We start from the raw sequence: 27,506 nt of genomic DNA, 5'->3' as shown, positions 1-27,506 counted from the left end.
AGACGGTGACTCAGTGAGTCATAATCCTGGCAAAGAAAGGAAGGATACTGTTCTCTCTCTGGTTTCGTCCATTAGTTCATATCAGACATCTTAGGGAAAGCGGAGAACCTCACCGGGGGTTTCATAAACCCTCGTCTCTCTCTTCCGCGTCCACTTCCATCCTCCCCTTCCTTTGGATAAAATCTGATTCCAGAGACATCTGCTCTTTTTGTTTTTGCTGTTTCGTATTTCCCGCCCAAAATGCCTGCTCAAGGGGACAAACCAGTGAAGAAAGAGGAGGCTGAGGACGAAGAGGAAAACAGAAGTCTCAGTACTTATCGGAAGAAATCCGTTAATGGCAGCGCAGAATCTCGTTCTAAGCTAACCAAAGTTAAGAAAGAAGAACCCAGTGAAGATGGGGATGTCTCTGACGTTAGGAAAAGTTCGAAGAAGGTTGAGAAGGTTTGTCTCGCAAAATTTCCATATGGCTTTGGATTTTTGGTTCATGTTTCAGCGTTTGGACAATGTGGTAAGAATTAGGAGTTTCCTTTCTAACCTTTGTGGGTTTGTGAAGGAGGAGGAGGTTGAGGATTCGGAGGAAGAAAGAACTTTGAGTTCTTCTCTCAAAGAAAAGAAAAAGAAAATCATGAACGGCAGCGTAAGTCAAGGCAAAGTAAAGAAAGAAGAAGCCAAAGGCGACAAGGTTTTTTTTTTTCAAAATTTTCCTGTTGTCTATAATGTTCATTAGGTTGAAGTTTGCTTCTTATGTAATTGGTGTCCGTTGTTTTCCTTGTGATTCGCTTGGGATTGAATGAGAAGAAAAAGAAGAAGAAAAAGATGCAGGAAGAGGATAAGAGGAAGGCCGCAGCAGCAGTGGAGCAGAACAATAAGAAGAAGGAGAGGAAGGTGTTTGATTTGCCTGGTCAGAAGCGCGTCCCGCCTGAGGAAGTATGATGTTTTAATTCTTTTGATTGCATTTGGATTTGTTGGTCAGAACAACTAATGAAATATCTTTGTTTTCTCGGAGTTTTATTCATGGCTTTGTTGCATTTGGATCCGCAGAGAGACCCTTTAAGAATTTTCTACGAAACACTGTATCAACAACTTCCCAGCAGTGAAATGGCAGCTTTCTGGTGAGACATTTTGTTCCATCATGTTTTCTCTATGATAAATAGTAGCATTCCATGTTGAGTCATGAGTGGGTGCCCTGTTCATACTTCTGAATACTGCTTTTCTGAGAGAATTACCTGCTTGGCATGCTGAAACTACCACCCCAAAGATCATGCCAGTGTTTTGGATGTTGCCTGGGGCTCATGGTCAACTTTTCAAGCTTCAACTTTTTATCCTTGACGGTTCCAAATCTGGAAAGAAACTTGCATTTGGTTATGTATTTTATAAATCTAATCCGTTTAACCAAAATATTGTGCATTTTATCAACATTGGTCCCAGCTGTATGCACCCATTGATAAGGGTGTATTTCTATATGTGCCTCTTTACTCTTAACATGGTTTCTTGTCAAGCCTGATGTTATTCTTGTTTAACATTTCTGAATTCTTTGATTATCTATTTAAGTTCTGGATATTGAGTTTGAGTTCATATTTTATTTAGTTAACTTACTGTATTACAATCTTGTAAGCCCTTGGCTTCGGATAATAGTATTAGTCAGCATCATTATTATGCATATTTGTGCCATAGCCCTAGTTGGATTGTGATCGCTGTTGAAGAGCGTCAAAATATTAGGTTTGTCCCATTACTGCCTTTAGAACAACCAACATAGTTTGGTCAATATTAAACTTTTGGAGGTGTTTACGTAAGAATTCTGGACATTGGAGTCATGTAGAAATTACGTTTCTGCTTCTGTAGTGTAAAAGCTTTGAAAGAAACAGAAGTTTATGCCTTTGATTTTTCAAATTCCTTGAATCTCTTTTGCGGAACTCTAGAATTGAAGGATATCTTTCTCATACCATTTCTAGGCCATGTAAGATATAGGACATCCTATGAACTTTTGGTTCATGTTTGTTATCATATTGTGCAATATCTGGAATATGTATGCTCATGTTTTGAAACACTATTTGTTTTTTTGAACGAGTTAATATGCTGCACTACATGTAATTGTAATTGCTGTATTGATATACGTTATTGTAACCCACCCTTAACAGCTCAAGCTTTTGGGATAAGCATTAACATGGTATCAGAGATTAAGAGGTTAGGTGTTTGATGCCTGGAATGTGTGAGGGGTTTGTGTTGTATGTTGTTGTGCCTCTTGGTGCCACATGGTAATTGTTGGTGTTTGATGTCTTGTATTCCGTCACAGTTTAACCAAGGGAGTACTGGTGCAACGCCTCGATAGGAAAGAGGCGGTCCAGCTAGCCCGTTAGCGGGCCGTGGGAGTTGTAAGGGGAGCAGGAGGCCCCTTTGCATAGAGGGGGTGTAGGGGGGCTACGCCCCCCGCTCGAATTTTTTATTTGAGGGCAATTATGTACTTTTCAGATTAGGGTTTTTTGCTATATATTTGTAGTGAGAGGTTCTTTCTCTGTAATGCAAACAATATTGAGAATGTGAGGGACGAGCATTGTAACCCTATTCTCCATTGATAGTGAAACAGGATCTCATCTCACCGGGGATGTAGGCAACCTTGCCGAACCTTGTAAATCTATGTGCATTGTTTGTTCTGTTTTTCCGTTATCTTCTGCATCGTTTTAGGATTGCATATCTACAATAATGTCATGTGCAGAGCTCTGTATGTGTGTGGGTTTGTATATGGAGGGGGGGTGTTTGTGTGTTGGTGTACAATTGTACATTGTTGTAGCCTTTACTTAACAACTCGAACTTGTGGGATAAGCTGTTTTAAAGTAAGGTCAATTATAATTACTCACGTCTCTCAATTACTTACTATAAGTTCAATTGATGTGCTTACTTATGCTACAGTCTTGTTTTATACTTCACCTTCTTGGTCTATACTTTCTTTATGGCCAAGGGATCAAATTCTTCTTGTGAGTGTCAACCAATTTTGTTTTGCTTATTTGGTCATAATCTATTTTCTATTAATGAATTCCTTGTGACCCTATTAATATATTTTTCACATATCTTCATGTCTCTGTGGGTTTAGAACCTAAAAATCCTTCTGAGAGCGAGCTTCTTTTTTTGGTTATCGTGTTCATAAGAACTTCATATGACCCCTATATGAGCTCCACATGAAGTTTGACTAGCTTGGATCTGGTTAAGCTTAGAAAATTTAACCCTAGTGACTACACACTGTTGACGGCCATAGGGACTCTATCCAACTTCTCCGCTTTGGAAAAGTGGACTCCACCAAGTTATGCGTTGAAAGTTGTCCAACAGGTGGCTACTCTGCAGTCTGCACTGGAATGGGAATCAATGGATTGTTTAGCTTTGCCTCAACTTCGTGCGTCCTTCCAGAAGATCCTTGTGATTTTGTCTCAGCTTGCAAAGTCTTTCTGGTTCAACCTTTTCTGCGTCTGATTCATTCCCTTGGTTTAGCCTTGGGCGGTGGCCTTTTGCTGAAGAATGGAACTGAGTTGATCTCCCTTTTCATTCTTTCTGCTTTTGGGCAGCAGTCACACTCTTGCCTTGGTGCTTGCGAGTGTATTTGTTTTCAATTATCATGGTGAATAGCTTTATCGTGGAACAACCATGGTTGTCCCTATAGGAAGCCAGCAGCCTTGGCAGGATCATGCAAATCTCAACCAAGAAAAGAAAGAAAGGATTTTTTCTGTGGTTTGGTCTGATGAACCAGTTTTTTTAACTAAACCAGACCAAGCGATTGGGGTTTTCAGGCTTCTTAAAACCAGGGCGTCGGTGGTTGTTCGGAGTTCTATCTTCTTAAAATTAAGTTTTGATATTGTAATAGCATGGCTGGATTAGGACTCTTTACAAGTCCAGCCTTAGTTTGATATTTAACCCATAGTTAAGTCTGTCTAGGATTCCAATCACAGCCTATGGCTGGAAGGGATTTCCTTTTACCATTGGTTTTTACTTTATTTATTAGTTGAGTATGTTTAGCACTCATTCTAGGCTAGCTGACTAGAGTAGTGTTTCCCAGTCATATCTTGTTTCTGTTTTGTTCTTTTTGAGTCGTTATATAAACCTGTAAAAGGCATTGCCTGCCCCACTATTTGGGTAATGAAGTTGGATTGTGCCCTTTTGATTCTGTGGTGACAGACCTCCCTGCTATTATGATTCAGTAGGTTTCGTAGTGGTGATTCCAAGGTAGTGTTTTAGGTGGTGATTCCTGAACAAATATCCATTCTCTTCTTGTTCTTCTATCAAACCAGGTCAGTATCTCTTATCTTTTATTTCATGCACATCTTTTGTACCTCTTTTCTATTCTGTTTATCTTCTTCAGTCTACTGTTTAGTGATCTGGTTTGAAGTTCTAATTTCATAATTTGTTTCAAAATCCTATCTTCTCACCGAGTCTCAATTTCCTAGTTAAAGTCATATTCTACGAAATCCTCTTTGAATTGAGTTTCTAAGATCTGGTTTCATAATATTGTTCTGTTACTCGTGGTTTGAGCCATTCAGGGTGTATGGCAACGTTTCTGTTCCAAAATACTGTTTTCGAGTTAGAAACAATTTTTTGTGTTTTTGGAGTGACTCTGTCTCAACAAATGTTGTATATTAAAACTGGAAAAAATTGTTTCTGTCACTGGAAAAAACAGAAACATGTATGAAATGCACCTTAACAGAGGCAATTCTTCTGTTTATACAAAAATTACATATAATGCTACCCTAATCATATTTTCATGACTTGTATGAAAAATGTTTGAAAACATTTTTTTTGGCCATATAACAAGACCAACTATTTACAAGTCCATAAAATCAACAAAATACACTGAATTCTAGTTAAATTGTTTATCAAGCTCGTCTGTAACTTTCAAGTTCCTCCAAAAGTTAAAGCAAAACTTATAAAACAATTGTTCATTCTTTAAAAAAAAAGGCAAATAACAACAATTGATATTATCAGAATCTATATCAGTATACAAGTTGTAATATCAAACACGAGATATTGTGGCCAGTTGCTCCGAAGGGGCTGAGTTCGAATGCCATGCTTAATAGCATTATCATGGACTCGGTGATCAACAAACTCATTGGGCTTGTGGGTGTCTACCCAAAGAATGAATCTGGATGGTCTTCATTTTCAGGGCATTTAAAAAATCACTACCCCCAGGTTCTGGCCGTAGTCACTTTCAAGAATCAAGACCATCAAACCTTTGTCATAGAGACACATGGGTCCTTCATGTTTCATGGTTTCGTAAGATTACTAAAGCTTGAAATATGAAGTTTTTTCACCATGTCGGGAGTACGAACGTACATAATTGAAAAAGATTAACCTACAAAATGTTCTTAAACATCAAATGTCGTCATGTCCAAAATGTGTACATATATTCCAAAGATAATGTTCTTTAAAATCCAATTTCAAAAACATTTGTTAAAAATCAAATTTGGGCCATTCTCTCTTTCTTTCCTAGCCAACTCGTTTGAAATTTTCTTCCTAAGGACATCCATCTCTCTTGCCCTATCACATTGGTTGTGCTACTACCACAATCTGGTGGGATATCATCACCATCACCCAGTGGTCCATCCTGTAACCTATCTTCAACTCCATATCATGCAAAATTCGTGTCAGCAATTTGTTCGTCCTGAATGAAGTTGTGAAGGGCACAACAAGCAATGACAATGTAGCTTTGAGTCTTAAGTGAAAAACAAAGCATTTTGCTTACTGTAGGGAAACGTTTTTTCAACAACCCAAAGCTCCATTCTATGACATTCCTAATCGATGAGTGCCTATGGTTGAATAGCTCCAAAGTTGTCCTTGCTTGTCTGTCATTGCCTCTGTATTCTTGTAGATATATCTTTGCCCTTTGAATGGTGTCAAGAACCTAGTTGTAGATGGATATCCAGAGTCAACCACGTAATGTAGGACTAGGATTGACAAGAAACCAAGTCTCAGTACTGCAGGATTCAATCAAAGAACATCCACAAACAAAATACCAATAGTAGAAAACATATTAGATTATAAGAAGAAGACAGGTCTAAAAAGTCAAGACTTTCAATTCCCTTAGATAGGATTTCTGTTGTCAGATCATTCTACAGAGATAGAGGACTTAATCTGGGTCTGAAATAGATCTAAACCAACGTACAACCGTGAAACATTATCAAAGGGATCCATAGGAATCAAAACAAACCTATTGATCTTGGTCTTGGATAGAGTAGATCACTAAAAGACGGAATTATGGAGATTTTTATTAACTTAGGGCCTGTTTGACAACGTTTCTGCTGTTTTTGTTTCAAGAAAAGGCAGAAACATAAATTTTCGTTTCTAGAAACAGAAACGGAATTGAAGGTGTTTGACAAGTCATGTTTCTGGAAATCGATAAACCAGCGAAAGGGGTCGTTTCTTGAACCATAAATAGGTAGAAATTTCAATTTCTATTTCTGAAAACAAGTGAAACGAAACAGTTTTATCAAACGCTTTTTGTTCCGTTTCTGCCTTTTAGCAACCACAAACCAGAAGGGCCTCCTCTTGGGGTCGAATCCTCCCTAGGTGAGGGGCACCTTCAATCCAAAACTCAGCCAAAACTGAAGGCTCAGTTGGCCTGGACAGATATGGATTGTTGCACAAGCAAATCCGTAATTTCAGGAATGAAGGAGGAAAAAAAAAAACTGATTCAATTACCTGTGATGCTTGGACAGCAGTAAGATATTGTATAACTTTGAGAAGAAGACAATAACAAGGAGAGAAGATCCTCCTACGCTTCCCACCACAATGAGTTGCTGGATCAGACACTAACCTTCCACTGTGATCGGACACACAATAGTTCTCAGCAGAGAAGATGTCACACCCCGTTCTCCTCAGAACCGGGCCAGTGACCGGGTTAACACCGGTTAACCCAAACCTGCCAGGATCATCTAATACTGTATTCCACCACAGCATACACACAACTAATATAAGCTCATCAGATCAGCGGAAGACTAAGTTTTACCTGTGAATAATCCCATAATACTTGATACCCGAATTGTAATACAATAATTATATACATGTGGGCCCGAAGGCATGATATTTACACAATAAAAGTACAATTCATATATCAAGTATGTAAAGGAAATCATCAAAATAATCAAAGTACACAGCTCGGCTCGGCAACAAAGGCTAGAGCTCAGCTCGGCATCAAGGGTTGAGCCCAGCTCGGCATCACATGGTAGAGCTCAGCTCGGCCTCAGAAGTGGAGCTCAGCACTGCATCAGAACTGCGGTCCCGCAGCACAACTCTCGCACGAGCAGTCAATGCCGTGCACTAACTCCTCAGGGGCCCACCAGTCCTCTTCAGGAAACTCGACTGTGGGACCCACCCCGTGCTCCTCAGATGTATGACCTGTAAAATCATCTAAAAAGAGGGTACCCGTGGGATGAGTTCACTAGCTCAGTAAGTGGTAAAATGGACCACACAGCAGTCCACACATCGAAACACAATCATATGCACTACATGTCATGCAATACATTTTAAATCACATCCACCTAAGCAACATTACTAAGTCTTTGGTTTAGTTCTACTACAGCCACAATGCGTGTATACTCCGGGTATGAGCCGCGAACTCCATCCCGCGATACACCCATAGGGCTGTCGGAGAAGGCCCACCGTGAGTACTCGGAAAAGTAAAGACAATGCCGTCCACCGGCTCTCAACAGAAAAGTAAATGACTGAAATTAAAGGTGCTGACTCCAGCAATTTAAAAGCAGTACGATTGGCCCTCTTGAATATACCACCGGGGTTGCCGACTGTCCTAATGACCCGCCGGGCGTTATGTCTAACCGCCACAGTGACCCGACAACCGCGACCACTGCTTCCCCCCCAAATGGTAACCCAACACCTCAACCCCTGTTGGGAAGGGTCGTAGCACGGGTTGGTGAAAATCCTAATACCGCATGCTCCTATATGACAATAGTACGATTGCATAGTGCCACCGCATCCTATACCACGGGCCACCAATGCACTCGTTTCCAAGCCGACTACGGCATCTAGTCTATCAATGCATCATGCACAATGATGTCCACATTCAACATATAAACATCTCATTCAATTGGTATTTAGAAAGTAAACATAGCACACATGCATAACAATGTGAGGAATGACTAATCTACATAGCATATTCATGATGGCATGACTAGACTAGATATAATTAAATGAATGCCAAACAATGCCTTGAAACAAGGCCAAACGTCCTCTTCCCACTTACCTGTAGCGTACAAGGATTCCCGTACGGTACGGGAGAGATCCGGTGCGAAACGGATAGGATTTGGTGAACCTAACATAATTGAACGGGGTTAGTACTTCACCATTTTAGGATCAAAATTAACGAGATCCGGTGACAAAATCATGTTTAGAACGTTAAAAGAAGGTCGCACGTCCGATTTGGGTCCAATCGGACGTAAGAATCACCATCGGGGCCACACAGGTGGGCTATCTGGCCCACCGGTTTTACCCACCGGTTTGGACAGGCGGGTAGGGGCCCGCCGGTTAGCCCGCCAGTTGGGCCCGCCGGTTGTGCCCGAAGGCCCTGCCCTCTAAGGTGGGTGCCCACAGGCGGGCCAGATGGCCCACCGGTTCCACCCACCGGTCTTGGCGGGAAACCTGCTGTTTCTTCCCAACTTCCTCCATTCTTTGGGGATTCAAATGGGGGCTTTTCCCAACCCATTCTTCACACTTTCAAGTCTTATAGGATGGCTCTAACTTAGATCTAGGTTAGATTCAAGTGATGGGAAACCATCTTACCTTCTTTGCTCAAGAACAACTTCAAACCCTCCAAATCACTTCAAATCCACAATGCTTCTTCTACCTTGTCAATACCTCTTTAAATCCTTCAAGATAAACACATAAGTCATTTATTAAACCTTAGATTCATCATTTCAAAGGGGATTTACAAGATCTCAAGAAACCCTACTCGAATCAAGGGTTTAAGCTTGGTTATGGTGAATGTTCAAAGAACCCAACTTTGCTTACCTCTAAATGTAGATCTAGAGTTGAAGATCACTCTCCCGGCGCCGGAATGGGAAGATCAAGCTTCGACGCCGCTGAAATCCTTCTCTTCTTCCTCTTCCTTCTCTTCCCTTCTTCTTCCCTTCTTCTTCCCTTTCTTTTCTCTCTCCTCTTTACTATTCTCACCAACGTACGGGTGTCATAAATGAAAAGAAAAGAAAATCATAAATGCTATATATATACTTCCTAAATAAATGAATAGTGCACATGGATGGGTCACTCAGGTGGGTGGGTGCACCCACCTGTCTGCCCACCTGAGGGCCAAAACTTGGGATTTTGATAGAGTTCGGGCCTGGCGTGAACCCCACCCTGGCATACGATGTAGTATACGTATATACCTTAATATACGGCTACAATACCTGCTTTATCCGTACATGGCCTTATGGTAGGTGCATGTACACGGCTTGGGCACTCCCGTCTCTTCTGGCACTGGCTCGGACTTGTTGGGCCAGCCGGTGTTTAAGGTCACCCTTGCCATCATAGCCCATAAAGAACCCGCTCTAACCCCCTCTGGTTCGGTTCCTGCATGGTTAAACCGGATCTACCGCGTAATCAGACCGGGTTTAAGAAGTAGGGTATTACAGAAGAAGTAGCAGCAGTATCAAAGTATTTGTTTGTCAAAATTGTGGGGGCTTAATGAGCCTCCTTAGCTTTATTTATAGTGAATGGGGGAGGGAATTACATCCTAGCAGCAGGTTCCAGAAAAGGAAACCTCAAATATTCTCCTAGTTCAATTGTTACTAAAACTGTAATACTTATACTTATATCCTAAGAATTAACAAAGAGATTACTTATATTAAACCAATTTAACTAGACCACTAAATAAACCAATCTAATAATTCCCCCTCAAAGCCCAAATCCTAGGCTGCTTCCTTGGTCTACTTGATAGACTGGAGGGGCAGCAGCCTTCTCCTTCCTTCGGGCTATAGGTCTTCAATGCTGCATCAACGCTCCTTGACTTGAAAACATTCGTCTCTGAGGAATGTGTGAAGGACAAGTAGTGCTCATACAAGTTGGGATCAAATTTATTGGAAATCATTAGCATAAATCCAAGAATCGTCGCTGCATGGAGTCGTGGATGGCATTCCCATTTGACTAGGACTGCATGATAGCCAGTGCCATGACGGGTAGTCTTGTAGGTCTCATCCAAGACCTCTTCAATAACATCAGTGGTGGGTGGCTTGAGTTGGGGCAACCGCAATATTTGTTCCGAATTTCCATTGTCTGAATGATGCCTAACATAAAGGTGTAGATCAGCCACATTGAATATATTGCTTGTGGTCATATTATCTGGCAACTCGAGCATATAAGCATTAGGTCCTACTTGTTTTAGCATCTTATAGGTAGAATTTAGTATTGACACCTGTTTGGAACTGCTTGGGATTCACGTGAACCATCATCATGTCTCCCTATTTGAACTCCACAACACTGATGACGATTAGCAAAAATCTTGCATACCTTATTTAATGTAAGATTGGGTCACAAGTGATCCAATCCCAGGCAGGATCTGACATTCTGGTTGAATAGTGAAGATGTTCTCCAATAGGCTTGGTTCTAGCTCTCAAACACTCTCTCACAACAAAAAAATAAAAAGAAAGTAAGAAAAGAAAGAGAATTCAATGGAGGGTTGAGAAGGGGGAAGAAGAACTAGTGAATAGACATCTCACCCTCAGGTTTAGGCATCTCACTTAACTGCATCCCACAACACAACAACATAAGCCATATTTTCTTTTTTCATTAATAAATTCGTGTTCCATGTTGTAGCCCCTTACAAACTTATATAGAAGACTCAAAACTGACTCAAACACTAATAAAGAAAGGCCTAACCCAATCCTTAACTAATTGGGAAACCTAAACTGACTAGAAAACTGAAATAAAGACGAAAATAGACTCAAAACAGGATTCTAACTAAGCTAATGAATTAAATTCCGTTTTCCTACTTTCTACTCATATTTTAGGCTCATTAAAGTGACCCATTACATAGAAAACCCATGGGATCAAAGGCCCAACACTTACATAACAAAACCTAAGGCTTATTTGCAATAAAATAAGCCCATTAAGTGACTGATCTGCGTCGTCATTGTTCAAGAGGATACATTATTGAAAGTTGGCATGCACCTTGGTGATATAGCATAATAACTCGTCAGCTTGAAGGCTAACTCGAGCTTGGGGTGGTATTGTGGTAGTGAAACAAGATCGATAAGCCGCTTTGGCTAAAATCCAAGTAAAATCTCAGAAGGAGTATGACCCGTTGTTTGGTTCACTATATTGTTATAAGAAAATTCAGAAATGTTGAGAATAGAAGGCCATGTCTTCTCATAATCTCGAACTTAGCACCTCGACAAATTTCCCAAGCTTCTATTCACTACCTCGGTTTGTCAATTTGTTGGTGAAATGCAGTAGAAAACATCAACTTGGTATTTGTTTTCAGCCACAATGTCTTCCAAAAGTAGCTCATAAACTTGACGTCACGATCGGAGACAATGCTATTAGGCAGCCCATGTAGTCGCACTACTTCTTTGAAGAATAACTTTGCAACTTGATATTCATCAAAAGTTTTGTGACATGGTATAAAGTGGGCCATCTTAGAAAAGCCATACTACTGCCATAATGGAATCATATCGCTCTGTTGTAAGGAGCAGTCCAAGCATAAAATCCTTGCTAACATCAAGCGATGGTGCCTAACGGACATGTAGTGGAGAATATAAACATGTAATTTGCTTCCCCACTTTAGCTAATTGACATACACGACATCTTTTGAGCACACGATCGACATCCTTCGCAATGCATGGCCAATAGTATCTATCTGTCACCTGGGCAAGAGTCTTCTCTTTGCAAAAATATTCTCCCAAACCTCCTCAATGTGATGGCATAAGGAAAAGTTTGGAATACATAACCGTGTGCCAAAGAACAAATACCAATCATGCATTGAGTATTTTAGGTGTTGTCCACCTTTCTATAACTCCGCATATACAGTGTTGAAATCAAGATCAGACATGTACTCTCCTCTAATATGATCTATGCTGATTGCATGTGCTGCAAATGTATTCAAAGTGCGCACTTTTTGGTTAAGTGCGTCAGCCACTCTGTTCTCCTTGCTTGCCTTGTACTTAATGAAAAATATGAACTCTTGCAAATAAGCTACCCATTTGGCATGCTGGTTGCTAATCGATTTTTGTGAATGAAGGTGCTTCAAAGCTTTATGATTAATGTATAATATAAACTCCTTACCAATGAGGTAATGTCTCCAATGGCATAGCACTTGGACGACTACGTACAACTCAAGATTATATGTCGAATAGCACTTCTTGGCATCAAGCTCATGGAGTTGATCCTTTATATAAAGGTAAGGCGTTTTCTTCTTTCTGTAGTTTGCATCGTTTGCTTGAGCGCCCTCAACTTTTTGGCTGGAGCTGAGCAAGCAACGGTGGTCTACGATCAGCTTTACTCTGCCCAAGTGTGCGCGGGTGGACAACCTTTCAAGAGGCTTAGGTTGGAAACCCAGTACGGTTGGCTATTTCTCTCTCGGTGTAGAAGGGCTCTTCCAACCATCCTCAATTCAAGCACCCGGGGCTTAAGCTTCTCTCTATAGAAAGCGATTGGATGCCCTCCCTGCATCAACACTCCCCCCAAACCAACTTGTGAAGTATTTGTAGCTACCTCAAATACTCGGTCAAAGTTTGGTAGGTGTATATCGGTGCCTCTGTTAAAAGGTGTAATTAAAATAATAAATCAATTACAAGTATTAATACCATCTACAAATGGATAAAAGGTGATAGTAAGACTTTGTATTTACCTCGAAGAGGCCAAGGAAAGCCAAAACTTGGATCTGCTAAAGCCGATGCAAATACCCGACGATCATTTGTGGAACTCTTTCAACCACTATACACAAATGTGAATTTCATGTCATGTGAACATGCACACATGACATTTTGTGTGGTCTTTCCTTTTCTTCCTCTATAGGATATTTGTTTGGAAAGTGGTACGTAGGTACCAATATGAGTGCCATCAATAGCACTAATACAATCCTAATACAACCGATATTAATTTATCAAATAAAATTGATATGATCACCAATCAACTTGTAAAAAATATGTAGATATTTGTAGGTTGTTTGATTATAACTTGAAAAATGGATTTTTTTTTTCTCGGAAATCTCTAAGGCAGTACAAGAAAAGTTTGAAGGTCTTATATTCTCTTCTACCAGCATAATGAAAACCTTTAACACTCTATTAAAGTGTTTACCTACGGTCTCTGGAGAGTGCTGGAAATGTTCTGCTAGGTCTCTAAACCAGTTGTTATGACCAACTATAGATATAAACATCGCTAGCTGCTCGTCCACTCTTACAAATCGACTATCTTTCAACCACCCAAGCTCTCGCATCAACGTTTTAAGGTTAAGGGAGACATGTCGTTCCATAGTTGTCAAGGCATCACCTAGGCATCTAGGCGCCTTGCTTTTGGACCCTCTCCAACGCCTTAGGTCACCTAGACGTCGAGACAACTATTTGTCTTCCATCTTGTAATACTTACAACACCTATCTACATGCCTATATAAGACTTCATATGCACGTTCTAGGCCTGTCAAAGCACTATCTCGGATAGGATTACTAACGTGTAGTGAATCTTGTGCATGTAATAGCATCATCGTACACATTAAAACTTCTCTAGTGTCTCCCCTATCAATTTGTTCCATGTATGCACTAGACACACGGACTATATAATCTATTCCTATAATGTCATTCAAAAATTGATTCAGATTACAAATACTTCATTCTTAACAAAAAAAAAATGTCCTAAAACAATGAAGACTTAAACCATTGTCAGCCTTAAAACCATCAAAATTCCAAAATAAAAGCCACAAATTATCCATTAAAACAATCCAACTGATTAGGACAGCTGTAGAATAGATCAGTCAAGGGTACGAAGGAGTATGGACTTCCGATTTGAGGGGCATGAAATTTAATGCCTCCCTCCATTGCGGGTCAGTCATCACCTTTTTAAGTGCCTTCTCATAAAATTCTTCATCTGGATTGTACCTTGACTCTAGCACTTCCAAGGCCCTAGTAATGTCATATTGTCATACATCTGTTTAGCATTCTGGGTTGAAGCAGTAGATGGACTTACATCTCTCTCCAACCTTGATCTACTCATGTATTGAATGGCCTTGCAGGCCATTGACCAATCATTGGTTCTGCTTTTCCTTCTCTTTGTGTTTGGAGTCCTATCATGCCTATGGCTTGGAGCCATTGTCTGGGTAGCTTCAGGTTGAGTGTGTAGTTGTCACGGTGCTAAGACAAACCAGGGCAATTGAGGTGGAAAAAATTCAAGGTGACACCAGCAAGGCGCCAATCCAGACTGAGCCGCCTGGACGCTTCGGTGACGCCTTGACAACTATGGTTGAGTGTCTCCTAACGACTCAACCCATCAGTTGAACTAGAATCATCAAAAGTCTCTTGATTTTCCTCCATGTCCTTTTCCTCATTATTTGACGAAGCATTACAATTGGTCATGCCTCCATCACTGCTTGCATAAGTATCCTTGAAAATCATGCACAGTTCTAGCCACTGTGGAAGTCAATACACCTTAAAGCGTACCCACTCAAGGTGTTTGCCTATAATATATGAAGATTCACAATCAGCTAATATGATCATATTATTCCTCTATATCCTCCAAAAAAGTTACCAATAAAATTAATGATCATACCTGTACAGGCCTTCCCCATACAGAATCATCATCAACAATACAAGTTCTTGTCGAATGATTCCAACTAAAACTAGTTGTCTCCAATAACTTCTTAAAATTACTGTAGTCCTGCCTCAGTTTATTCATATTGTTCCTTAACTGCCCATATTTATATGAGACACCAGTTTTATCATTAAACTCACTCATAATGTTTCTCCACCCTGCTTAATTAAAATTACTGGTAGTTCTGTTTCCCTTCCTAATTTTATTCACCATTATATTGACAAAAATGTCTACATTGGTTTGACTCCACTTTGCATTCTTATGAACAGCTTGTGAATTGACTGTTTTCTCACTATTTAACCAAGAAAAAGGAAACTAATACACATTTGCTTAAAAAAGTGATTCACATTTAATCAACATCAATTCACATACGTATAGCAATACTGGATTTAGAGAGAGTAGGGCGCAAAACCATCTTGTGCTATACGATCTTATGAGAACACACCATACACAAAAACCCCCGCTGTCACGAAACCATTTTTTTCTATACGATCAGTTAGTTTATGCACAAGATGCAAATGCACTACCCATACCTGAAATATGAGGTTTCCTTCCCCTTTAGGGCAATTCCAGGGTTTTCCCCAAATTTGAGATTGGTAACTTCCCCTTTAGGATAATTCCATGTGATCAACATCAATTTTGATGGTGGTTACAGTTTTTGTGTGATCAAACCATGACATTCTCATCGTGGCAAGGGCACCCCCGACTTCGACCTCGAAGAAGAGACTTTAAACTGCAACTCCCGCTGTGGGAGACTAGCGACTTCAACCTGCAACTCCTCAACCCCAAATTCGATCTGCAACTCCTCAACTCCAACTTGAGACTTTCTGTCTCCTCACCCACGAGTTGGATCTGCAACTTCTCACCCCCGACTTTGTCCTGCTGCTCCTGCAACTCCTCCACCAGAGTAAACTTGCTATCTCGTTACCCCCGTTCTCTCACACCCGAGTGCAATTTACGAGTTCTGAAACCCTCTCAGTGGGATGTACCGATCTCAAATTTGGGGAAAACTTGGAATTGCCCTTAAAGTGAAGAAATTCTCAAATTTCAAGTATGGGTAGCATATTTGAAGCTTCCATTACATTTTTCCTTGACCTAGAATCTCAAATTTCAAGGATGTTTTAGGTCTGCGACCTCAGTGGAATAAAGAGTCTTCCTTTTATTTCATCTTGAAACGGTTCAGAGAACTTCTCAGGTCTCTCTCTCTCTCTCTCTCTCTCTCTATATATATATATATATATAAGGAACTGAATATTTGTACAAGTTGATTTAGAGAGACGTTTTGTTTCCTGAAAAGGAATACGTTTGGTTCGCATTGACCTGTAACTTCTGGTAGATTGAACTTTCGGTTGACAAAAAAAAAAAAAAAAAAAAAAAAACGATTGAAATGTCACACATCTGATGGATAAACTTTACCAAGTATGTAAGAGCTATGCTTCCCCTCCACAACCCCACCCCCAACCCACGCTCTCTCTCTCTATATATATGCGTGTGTGTGTGTGTGTGTGTGTGTGTGTACCTGCATTTTTCATCAGTTTCGACCCAATCTCTTTAACATTGACAAAGATACACCTGCTCAAGATTGGTTTGTATCTCGTGTATACCTGAAAATTGATGTTGATCGTATGGAATTGTCCTATAAGGGGAAGTACCATTCTCAAATTTTGGGAAAACTCGGAATTGCCCTAAAGGGGAAGGAAATAACATTTCAGGTATGGGTAGAGCATTTGCATCTTGTGCATAAACTAACAGAAAATTGGTGTTGATCATATAGAAAAAGATGGTTTTGTGAGAGGGGGTTTTTGTGCGAACAGAAATATCAATGACCGAAATAGCGACCGAAATCTGGGCATTTCTATGTATCGCATAACATTTCGTTTCAACAATTGTTGAAACCGAATCATTTCATGAAATTTTGGTGAAATTTTGCGAAATCTTACACTATGATCTCTATTCGATTACAGAAATGAGTAACATAGGAGATCTTGATTCATATCCCTAGAACCCTATTGCAGGCTATTGTAACTTTTACTTCATCGTTGGGTTATAGAGCTTGTGGGGTCTGATTCCTTATACTTCAATACTAATGGAAAGAATAAAACAGATGATGATTTGAGATATGCCCACTTCCCAGTATAAGGAAATCAAGCTCTTGCAACAAGAGTATTCATATGTTTGAATAGATCATCATTTGATTGTGACTGGTTTCTCTGTTGGCAGAGCCGGACTGTAATGTGCAACAGGCATTTTGTATGCATCTTTATAGTTATATATGAGCAGTGAGAATATGGTATTCACTGATGCTTTTGTAAAGTGTTTATTTTGATATGGATTGTGCTGTTATTTTTTATTTCCCTGATACCATATTTGGTGTAGGGTCTGAAGGAGATAAATTGAGAAGATTTTTTTTGGGGGGGGGGGGAAAGCAAATATTGGTTTGGAAATTTTTATGCACTGGCCATGGTCTGAGAAAATATAGGAATGAATTTTCTTTTAAAATTAAACCAAGCTAGGTATGAGGAATAGAGAAAACTGGATGAAGTGCGTACCCCTTTTTTATAGCCTGAACAGTAAGGTGAGAGAGGAAAACAAAAAAGAAGTTTAGATCCAACTTATAAATTCTTCATGTATTCGTTGTACCCTCCCAGAACCCTGCTTAAGTGCGGGAAGCCTTTGTGCACTGGGTAACGGTACTCTTTGAACCACATGGGGAGCCATGGATTCATCAAAATCCATAAACTTGCAGCAGAAAGGTTTTGACAGCAAATTATTCAAGGCCCTATTTGGAGAAAATGTGTTTATAATTTCCTTTCTGAGGAAATTGTTGGTTGTATTCTTAGATAGCTACTGGATTGCAGCTCAATAATTCTACAGATTTCGAAATTTATCACCATCCAATCATAAAGTTTGAGGTGTATTAATGGTGCGCGTTTCCCCTTTGGTATTACAGTCAACTGAAAACAAGATGGATGAGAAGGAACCAACATTGCTAGTTGTAGCTAAAGGTCAAGTCTTGAATTGAAGGTTGTAGCATTCTTTTTTTTAAGTTGACGGCAGAGATTAAGGTTTTTCAAGGAAATTAATAGGCGTAGATAATCTAGAGTAGATTGAATGAGAAAATATGTAAAAATTTATTGATGGAGTTAATGTTTAGTGAAGCTCTTGTTGCTTCTGCTAACCCATTGCATGACCTTAGGACAACAACCACAACATAAGATTTCAATCCACCTGCAGATGTTGCTTTTAAGGTTGCACATGGCTGGGCTAGACCGGGTTTTTGGAAACCCAAGCACAGGTTAGGGTCCCCAGGGCTCAGCCCAAGCCTAGCCTAGCTCAAGGCAGGCGGGCTGGCATGGCCCTATTTTATCATTAGACCATTTGGTTAGCCCAATAATAACCAACTTTTTTGATAGGTTGGCCTCAAGGAGATGTTAACTCATGACCTCTTAATTTTGAAGTATTGTTCCTTGCCAACTAAGCTATCCCCTTGGGGTTAATAACCAACTTCGATAAAATCTGCCATCTCCCTCTTTTGTTTATAGACTCTCATTCCCTTTTCTTCTTAAATTTCCGATGTAGGATTAAAATGAATGCATGCTCTCAGTCCTTTCACCTCCCTTGGAGCGAAACAAAGTTTTTTCTAATCCCACATTGAATACTTCAGAGAAGGAATAGAGAATGTGATGCCTATAAATAAATCTAGACATCCCAAACCACTTGCATTACTTTTAGTTTTGATTCATATATAAAAGATGTGTATGTTGGATTTATGGGCTAAATTAATTATTCGGGTTGATTAAATGGGTGAGAGTCAAATTGCATGAACCGGTTCGGTCCACTCTCAAGCTTAGGGATATGCTGGCTCAACCCATTGTGGTTTAGGGTTTTGAGTGCATTACAAATACTAGGTTTTGGGTCCCTACAGTCATTATTCACTTTTCCCCACTTTACCACTAAAGTGAGAGAACCAAGGAGATTTAAGGAGCTGTAGAAGATTCATAGCCAAGCCAAGAGGGCGAAAGTGGGAGTGACCAACATCAATCATCTTCAGCATACTAGGTGAAAGGTACAAATCGATCCTCCATAATTTTATTAGATTCGTGTTCTTGTTTTTCCTGTGTGGTTTCCTCAATAGGGTTTCAAACTCAAACCCATAGGGAGTTCTAACAAGTGGTATCAGAGCAGACCACATGGGACAAGAATCAATTGAATTTTTCTTGTACATGAAGATTTTGATTATTACTTAAAACCTGATTTGATTAAAAATCATGAAAATCATAAAAATCGTAATTTTACCATCATTTAAAAATTCTGTATGGGAAAACTTTCTTCACGAAAGTTGTAGATCACGAGAAGACGGTCACGGCGGTATGCCGCAAGTCACCGGAAACCTCCGGACGCGCCGGCACGCGCCGCCGGAAACCGGCTGCCGGAGGAGAGAGAAAAAAAAAACTGATTCGGATGTCATTGCTCTCTCTCGGTAGAGGAAGAGGGTTTAGTTATAGGTTTTTTGTTTTTGTGGGTGATGATAGACCCAAACTTCGGTCTATCACACTTTTAAGTTATTATTTTCTTATAAAATGGAAATGGGCCACTTCTTAAAACGTAATGGGCTGTCCTTTAAAGTTTTAGAAAACAAAAGAAATGGCCCACTCTTTAAAATAAATAATGGGCTCAGCCCATGGATGTTTAGTTATTCAATAAAAGTTTTGTTTTACTGTTTTAAGTCTAATGGGTTAAAGGTCCACTGTTTGATCCTTAAAAAAAATAAAAAAAATAAAAAGGGTGAAAGAAAGGTTATCGGCTCCCACAGGGATTTGTTGGAGTCGGAGTCAAACTTCTACTACCAAACTTGATTTTAAGATGTTAAATAATGGGTTGAACCCATGATTGTTTGATATTAAGTTTAAAGCCCATGTAAATTAAATAATGGGCTGAACCCATGATTGTTTGACACTAGACCTAAAGCCCATGTCTTACTTAAATGAGTTAAGTTGGGTAGGAGTTTTAAATCAAATCAAAATAGATTTAATGATCTAATTTTTAATGATATGTTTATTTAAAATTGTATGTTGTATTTATTTTTAATCATTGAAACAAGAGAGTATAAATCAATGCTTTGAAAAATGTATATGTTATTGGTTACCATGAAATTGGGAAAGGTTTTTAAATTGAAATATGTTAATCTGGAAAAGGGTGTAAGCTTCCGCTCATTCTTAGTTGCGAAGTAATTTTGCTTTAGGAAACCATGAAATGATGAGGTGGAATCCACCAAAGTGTACATCTTATTATTTCATGATTTTCCACAGGGTAGCAATGTAGGTGACATTTGCCCAAAGGTGATGTCACCAAAGTTAAGAAAATGACAGTAACCTAGAGGTTCCTAAGCCCAAAGGTGAGGGGATTTCAAAAGTTATTGTTCTTTTCACAGTAAAAATGAATTTACAAGAGGACCAGTGCATTCTTAGCCCAAAGGATAGGAATGTAGTTGCGGTTGTAACTCTTGTATAGTTATTGTTGTCCTAGTGACATATTTATATGTATGTTTTGAACATAAAGATATATATCTCCAATGGGAAAGATATGATAGAACTGAGTGAAATCCACCAAAGTGGTACATTCAATTCGATTGTATCTTCCCCAACAGTAAAGATGATACTTTCCCAAAGGTTATGTCATCAAGGTTTGAGGATAATTATCCACATTTCAGAAAGGGACATTAAATTTGGAGTTCTTTTGCCCAAAGGTGATTGAATTCCGAAGTTAGTGTTGTTTTCACAGTTAAAAGAAGAATATAAGAGCATCAGCTAATTCCTGTCCCAAAGGATAGGGATACATTTTTAGTTGTAACTCTTATTTAAAATATATTGATAGTATTACATGCTTTTATATTATGATTTATATTTTGATATTTGGCATGTATTGTGTTCTTGTTACTGCTGTAGTAAGATAGCCATTCCCTTAAGTTATGTGTCTTCCATCCCAATGCTCACTGGTAACAACTATCAAAAGTGGGTGGAAGAATTAGAATTGCATTTAGGTCTTCTTGACTTAGACTTGGCACTTAGGGAGCCTAAACCTGAGCCTCTCACAGACTCGAGCAGAAGTGCTGAAAGGACCAAGTTTAAGAAATGGACTGAAGCAAACAGAAAGTGCATACTAGTTTTAAAAAAGGCAGTTCCTGAAATTATACGTGGGAACATAGAGATCAAAGACACTGCAAAAGAATTCCTGGATGCTATTAAAGGTAGATTTCAACACAACAAGAAAGCTGAGAAAACCACATTGATGACCAGGCTAATGAATACAAGGTATGATGGATGTGGGAGTGTTAGAGAATACATTTTGGGTGTAGCTACTGATGCTGGTAAACTTAAGGATCTTGGAATACAGATCGATGAAGAATATATTGTACATATTGCACTGAATACCCTCCCTAGTCAGTATAAGGTTATCCAATCTACCTACATTGCACTGAAGGACGATTGGAGCCTAAATGAGCTAATTTCCATTTGCACTCAAGAGGAAGAAAAATTGAAACAAACTAGGTTTGAGAATGCACATGCAACTTTCCACAAGGGATCTTCTGGTGGACCAAGCAGAAGGAACAAAAATTTTTCCAACAGAGGAAGCGCCAAGCCATATGACAGGAATAATAGCTCTCAAGAACTTGACACATCTCAAAAGGCTCAGGATGAAGAGAATACCAACAACGTAGAGTGTTTCTGGTGCCATAAGAAAGGACATGTGAAGAAGGACTGTTTTATTTTCAAGAAATGGTTAGAGAAGAGGAAGAATTTAGGGGCTGATAAGCAGGATGATACCAAGAAAGGGTGAGGTAGAATGATCACCAGTAATTGAGAGCAAGTAAAATTTGGTCCCATCAAGTAGTTAGGATTTCTTTACATACAGTTATTTGAAATGCTTGATTAGTGGGAGCTTTGATTTTGTTTAGTATTTGTTTATGTTTTGAACCTTAGCCCGTATGTTTTGGGGCACAGTTTGATGAATTATGGTTAAGTTTTAGCATTTACATTATGCACAGTTATTTATTGAAATATTTGGTTTATGATTTCATTTAAGAATGTTTTTATAGGCAGTAATTGTCTTGGTTATAGGTAATATTTTGCCACAGTTCAAAAGGTAATGTTTGCCACATTTTAAGACAGTATTTGTCACAGTTCATAGGCAATATTTGCCACATTTTATAGGCGGAAGGCCACAGTTAGATATTAACCACAGATCAAAGGCGATTTGCCACAGTGAAGGTTAATATCACAGTTAAGCACCTACATGGAATGACAACAGTGTAATTTGAGGATATGTCAATATTTCTGTGATGGTATCCCACATAGATTCGTGTTAAGAAACTTACTTATGTTTGTAATAACAGAAAGTTGTATGCCGTATATTGAGGTGTATCTTCTGCTGTTATTCAATGTGAGTGGTTTTTCAACTGAATCACAGTAAGAGTGGTTAATGTAATAAGATTCTATGGCCACACCAATTTAAAAGACATCCTTATAATTAATGTAGCCCAAGTGGGAGATTGTTGGATTTATGGGCTAAATTAATTATTCGGATTGATTAAATGGGTGAGAGTCAAATTGCATGAACCGGTTCGGTCCACTCTCAAGCTTAGGGATATGCTGGCTCAACCCATTGTGGTTTAGGATTTTGAGTGCAGGACAGTATTATAAATACTAGGTTTTGGGTCCCTACAGCCATTATTCACTCTTCCCCACTTTACCACTAAAGTGAGAGAACCAAGGAGGTTTAAGGGGTTGTAGAAGATCCATAGCCAAGCCAAGAGAGCGAAAGTGGGAGTGACCAACATCAATCATCTTCAGCATACTAGGTGAAAGATACAAATCGATCCTCCATAATTTTATTAGATTCGTGTTCTTGTTTTTCCTGTGTGGTTTCCTCCATAGGGTTTCAATCTCAAACCCATAGGGAGTTCCAACAGTGTAAATATATATGCAGGGACAGGCTGGACCAAGCTCAACCAAAGGCCTCAGCCCATGCCTGGATTGGCCCTAGCTCGGGCCTGGGAATCTCAACCCTGGCCTGCCCTACGGGCTGAAAATCCTAGCCCAGGGCCTGCCGGGCTCAGAGCAGGCTTTGGATGGCCTTGGGTTCAGTGGGAAAAACTTGCACCCCTAGTTGCTGTTATACCATTGATTCACATGGATTTATTCTTATGAATGAGTAGGATGTTGAGTTTGTTATGATGAATATAAATGCTAACAAACCTTCACTCTTTTTATGAGTTTGAGACAAGTATCCAAGGAATATGTGTGTGAAACGGAACTTCAGAAGGGACTACTACAACACTACTATGGGTGTTGGATAGGTGAGGGCAACTGCATTACTTCTCGTACCACTAAGGATATCTTCTCGTACCACTAAGGATATCAAGGCGTAAGGTGACCTAAGGTGAGGGAGGATGCCAAAAAATTAAGGTGCCAGTCCAGGCTGGGCCACCTTGTCGCCTGGGTGACACCTTGATAACCATGCTTACTACTGTTGGACAGATGAGATCTCTAGATACATCACCTGTTCAATTTCTGGACCATCTCAATCATGTGGTCCACCATGAGTTGGATTCTTTCCTAGATTTGTTAGGTTTACGAATTCATCTTTTTTTTCGGAAAGCAAGAGGACTTTTGAGCCAATATTTGGACCTCCATTTAGACACATGGTGAATATGATTGGGCTGAAAGTTGACATATGAGTAGATGACGAGGACCAGTTCACATAGTTCAAGTGCCAACTGAACTCCTATATGCAGATAGACCATTTGGACAAGAAAAAATCAGTCCCTGATGATAACAGCAAACAATGATGATGACGACCACGACCACGACCACGACCACCACGACCACAACGATGATGATGATGATGTTGATGATAACCAGCTCTATTTTCATTCTTCCATCAAGTGATAGATGTTGATATTTCTTAGGCATTTCAAAATTTGCTTTAGAAGATATTTAATCTCCCCATATCTTGTGGCTTTGGAAGCACATTGTTGGGACCTGATAGTGTAACATTTTATTCTCTTGGAAATCTTGTTACTGATGTTCCATAAATGAATTTCTGGTGACGGTAACATGATGCAATTTCCCTTAACCAGGTTTTTGATGTGTTTTGTCCATTTACTTAATCCTGGATGCTAATGCTGGTTAGCTGGAGAGTGTTCCAACTGAAATCTTGTCAAGTAATGGTCCTTGGAGAGGGATACAGGTGAGTCTCACTTTACATGAACGGATGATTTCATAAGTAAATTCCATTAAGTTCATCAATTCATGCACAACTGATATTTGCCTCAGAAGATTGAATCCTTTTGTTGAAGTCATGGGCAAAAAAATGGCTCTAGCCATTATAGGATGCCAGAGCTGTATGACTTCAACCCTTACAAGGATATCGAATAACATGATCTTTTGGGTTGAAAGTAGATACATTTTGATAAGATGTTGCAATTTTTACTGGAGCAAAAAGGAAGTATGTCTTTGCAGGATGGATTCAAGCCTTGGGAGACACTGGGTTTCACCTGTTTTATCCATTGCACCAAGGCCATTAAATTATGGCTTTTCTGTTGTTTGTCATGCACCAGTATTGCAGTGGTGGCATCTTCTCCTTTGCCTCTTGAACATTCAGTGTTATTCGCAAATTCAGGGCGGTTATTATCCTGCAGTGTATTGTGGGCAATATGAAAGTGGAGGTGGTAAAGAGGCTGTTGTTTTGGAGCTTTGGGTCAGTGGTTAGCCAAATCTTGACTGACTGGATGGTTATATTGTAGAATTCTCCCTCTGGACTTGTCCCATCAATCGCAACTCCTCTTGGGTATGGCGCAAGATCCTCCTTGCTAGGACTCTTGCCATAACGGCCATGAAATCCATTATCGGTAATGGGGCTAATACCTCCTCCTAGCTGGACAATTGGCATCCAGCTGGAGTGCTTTCCCTCATTGTGAGCCACTGAGTGGTCTACTCTTCTGGTATTCCCAAGTCTCCTCGATCATCTCCAATGGCTCTTGGTCCATCCCTATTATTCCCTCTCTTTCCAGCATCCATCATTCCATCAACTCCATTCCTCCCCCCTCTTGTGGTGCTGATAGAATTATCTGATTCCCTTCCCCCTCGAGCCGCTTCTCCTCCTCGGCTTGGAACCACTCCCGGTCTCCCAACCCCATTGTCCCCTGGCATAAGGTTGTCTGGTTACGTGGCCACATCCCTTGTCACAGCCTTACTGTTTGGAGAGCTTTCTCCAATTGCCTCCCCACCCAATCCTTCCTCATATACTGCCATATTCTAGTTTCCCCGGCTTGCTGCCTTTGATGGAATGGTTTGGAAGAAGTCAACTATCTCTTCTTTGATTGCACTTTCATCTCTCGTATTTGGAAGCTTGTCCTCTCCAAATGTTGGCCTGCCCTAGACTTCCTCTTCCTCTTCAGAGAGAGTGGAACTGAATTGATATGACCTTCTCTGGTAATTCTATTTGTGACGCTGCCGGTAAGCTGGCGTTCGGGTCTTCTATCTCCCATGTTTGGTTGGAGCACAACCTTCGTAGATGGACTTCCAAGTCTAGATCCTTTGACAAGATTTGGAGGGCCATCTACTTTGACGTCTCCTCCAAGCTTGCCTTTCTCCCCCATAGGACTGTTTCGGTTTCCCCTAGAAACAGGTTTATTGTTATGGGGTCTCCCTCTTTCTATTTTATGCTCCCCTAATCCCCTTCCCCCGCCCTGTAGGGCTGTATCATTCGGATTCTCCTGTTTGTATATCTCCCCCCCCCCCCCACCCCTTCTTTTTTTACTGTTTTATATATTATCATTCATCCCAAAAAAAAAAAAAAATGTTGTTTTAGTGCTGTATTTTTACATCTTTTCCAGGTTGTATGGAAAATTGGCTGCATCGAGGTTTGCCTTAAAAGAGCATAATAGTTTCCCCATTTTCCTTGGTTCATTGTGGTGTGAATTTTACAAATAAATTTGCTTATCCTAGTCGATTTTTATTAGGGCTTGTGGTAGGTGGTGAAAAAGAGCAAAATTCTCCACTTCCACAAATGCAAATGTGATTTTATGCTCTATTTTTGCAACTTGTCCAAGTTCTATGTATTCTCCAGATCAAGTGGGTCTTGGGAACCAAATCTTTCAGCTTACTACACTCTCTACATGAAAATCTTTCATGCATCTTTCTGCATCTTTGCAAATGTGTGGTGTTTGGTTTGAGGAATTCTCCCAAAGTCCATGGCGCAGCTTACAGTCCAAGTAGATTTGTACAGTATCATTAAGACGTTGAAGCACAACATTTGATCTTGCCATATTCATGGAACTGACGGAGCAAGCAGTGGTGGTACATAGCACAATGATGCCTGTAAAAATTAATCTTGACTGAGACATTGAGTAATGATATTCATTGGTCTTTCTTCTTTTGTTGCCCTTGAAACCCCTAGAAAGATTCTCTTAGCTATTGTGATACGACTTGCAGAGTTTAGACTGAAATGTGGAGGAACACATAAGTGAAATTGTCAGACCCCACAATTTAAGAACACTAAACTCTAAATTCTATGTGAATTATAGTTCAAATCTCGTCATTTGATCATCAGTAATGTTCTTTGTGAGCCTCAGGAGATCAATTTCTTCAAGCTCAAATTTACTATTTCTTTGGGTACAAAACATTCAGTTGCGCATGTTTAACTGTTATCGGCTTCTGATGTTCTAAAAATATGTAGTTATGTGATGACAGGATGATGGAGAGTGGGCTTCTACCTCCACAGGAGGCAAAGAAAGTTTACGAGAAGAAACTGAAGAGGAACCAGGAACAGAAGCTGAGGTCTCCAGTGAAAGCGGTTGTTGCCTCTGTGAAGAAAGCTGTGAATAGTGTCACTGTTAAAAAGGCCAAGGCTTCAACATCTCCAGCCTTGCCGGCAAAGAAGAAGTCAGTGGTGGAGTCAAAAACCATTACCACGTCCGTGTCAAAGAAGTCTAATAAGCGCAAGAGTAGGGACGACGACAGTGGCACCTCAGAGGATGATTCTGACGATGACTTTGTTTTGGCTAAGAAGAAGGTAAAGAAGCCCAGAGCCGCGTAAAAGCTGGAAAGACAAAAATATTAGGATACAGATACACACTCCCACATCCCATCTGTGCCGGAGTGTCTTTGTTCTTAGCTTCTGTATTTTTACTATTTAGTGTGGTCAGCAAATCACATTCTGCAGTGGAAAATTTGTGCCTTATTCAGACACTAGTGAGTGAATACTGAATAGTGATGTTCATTAGTTTTTTCTCTTTTCTCCCAACCTAAAAGAAACGCCAAAGGATAAGAGAGATTATATTGATGTTGCTGATTAATTAATCTTCTTGTGCTTTTGCTTGCTATCGGTAATTCTATCGTTGGATAGTGTATGTACACACCAGCACCCGAGGCTTAATGGGAGGATGCACGCAAGCATCTTCATAGTGGGGGCAGCGTTGTCTTTTCCTACCCAGTGTGTGGGTGCAAGTACAAACTATTGAGTAGTGTTAGAGGATATGGGAGGACTATTGATTGTGCTCCCATCTTGACTAAAATAGATAATGAGCCACTATTTGATGCATTAAATATCTGATATTATATAATAAGAATCATTCATTTTTTATTTTTTTTTCAACTCCATTCATTGGTTGGTCAGGGATAAGTCCACTAAAGCATTAAAATTATAAAGAAGATCATCAT

General features: G+C 39.9%; 1 protein-coding gene across 1 annotated transcript; it reads left to right on the top strand.

Moving 5' to 3' along the window:
• On the top strand, positions 1–27,169 carry LOC122073855 (pre-mRNA-splicing factor Slu7-like). Its single transcript, XM_042638524.1, has 5 exons — positions 1–441; positions 554–682; positions 799–927; positions 1,042–1,112; positions 26,538–27,169. The coding sequence occupies exons 1-5, from the start codon at positions 241–243 to the stop codon at positions 26,881–26,883; spliced, it is 876 nt and encodes a 291-aa protein (XP_042494458.1). The 5' UTR covers positions 1–240; the 3' UTR covers positions 26,884–27,169.
• The last annotated feature ends 337 nt before the right edge of the window (positions 27,170–27,506 follow it).

Source organism: Macadamia integrifolia, chromosome 3 (assembly GCF_013358625.1).
Source record: "Macadamia integrifolia cultivar HAES 741 chromosome 3, SCU_Mint_v3, whole genome shotgun sequence".
NCBI classification, from domain to species: Eukaryota; Viridiplantae; Streptophyta; class Magnoliopsida; order Proteales; family Proteaceae; genus Macadamia; species Macadamia integrifolia.
This window is presented reverse-complemented; position numbering and strand designations above follow the sequence as displayed.

What these genes read in the sequence shown, in the direction of transcription:
- LOC122073855 (XM_042638524.1), top strand. Translation starts at nt 241, where the DNA reads ATGCCTGCTCAAGGGGACAAACCAGTGAAGAAAGAGGAGGCTGAGGAC. An exon ending in GTTCGAAGAAGGTTGAGAAG is followed by an intron (nt 442 to 553) that starts GTTTGTCTCGCA and finishes GGGTTTGTGAAG; the next exon opens with GAGGAGGAGGTTGAGGATTC. An exon ending in AGCGCGTCCCGCCTGAGGAA is followed by an intron (nt 928 to 1,041) that starts GTATGATGTTTT and finishes TTGGATCCGCAG; the next exon opens with AGAGACCCTTTAAGAATTTT.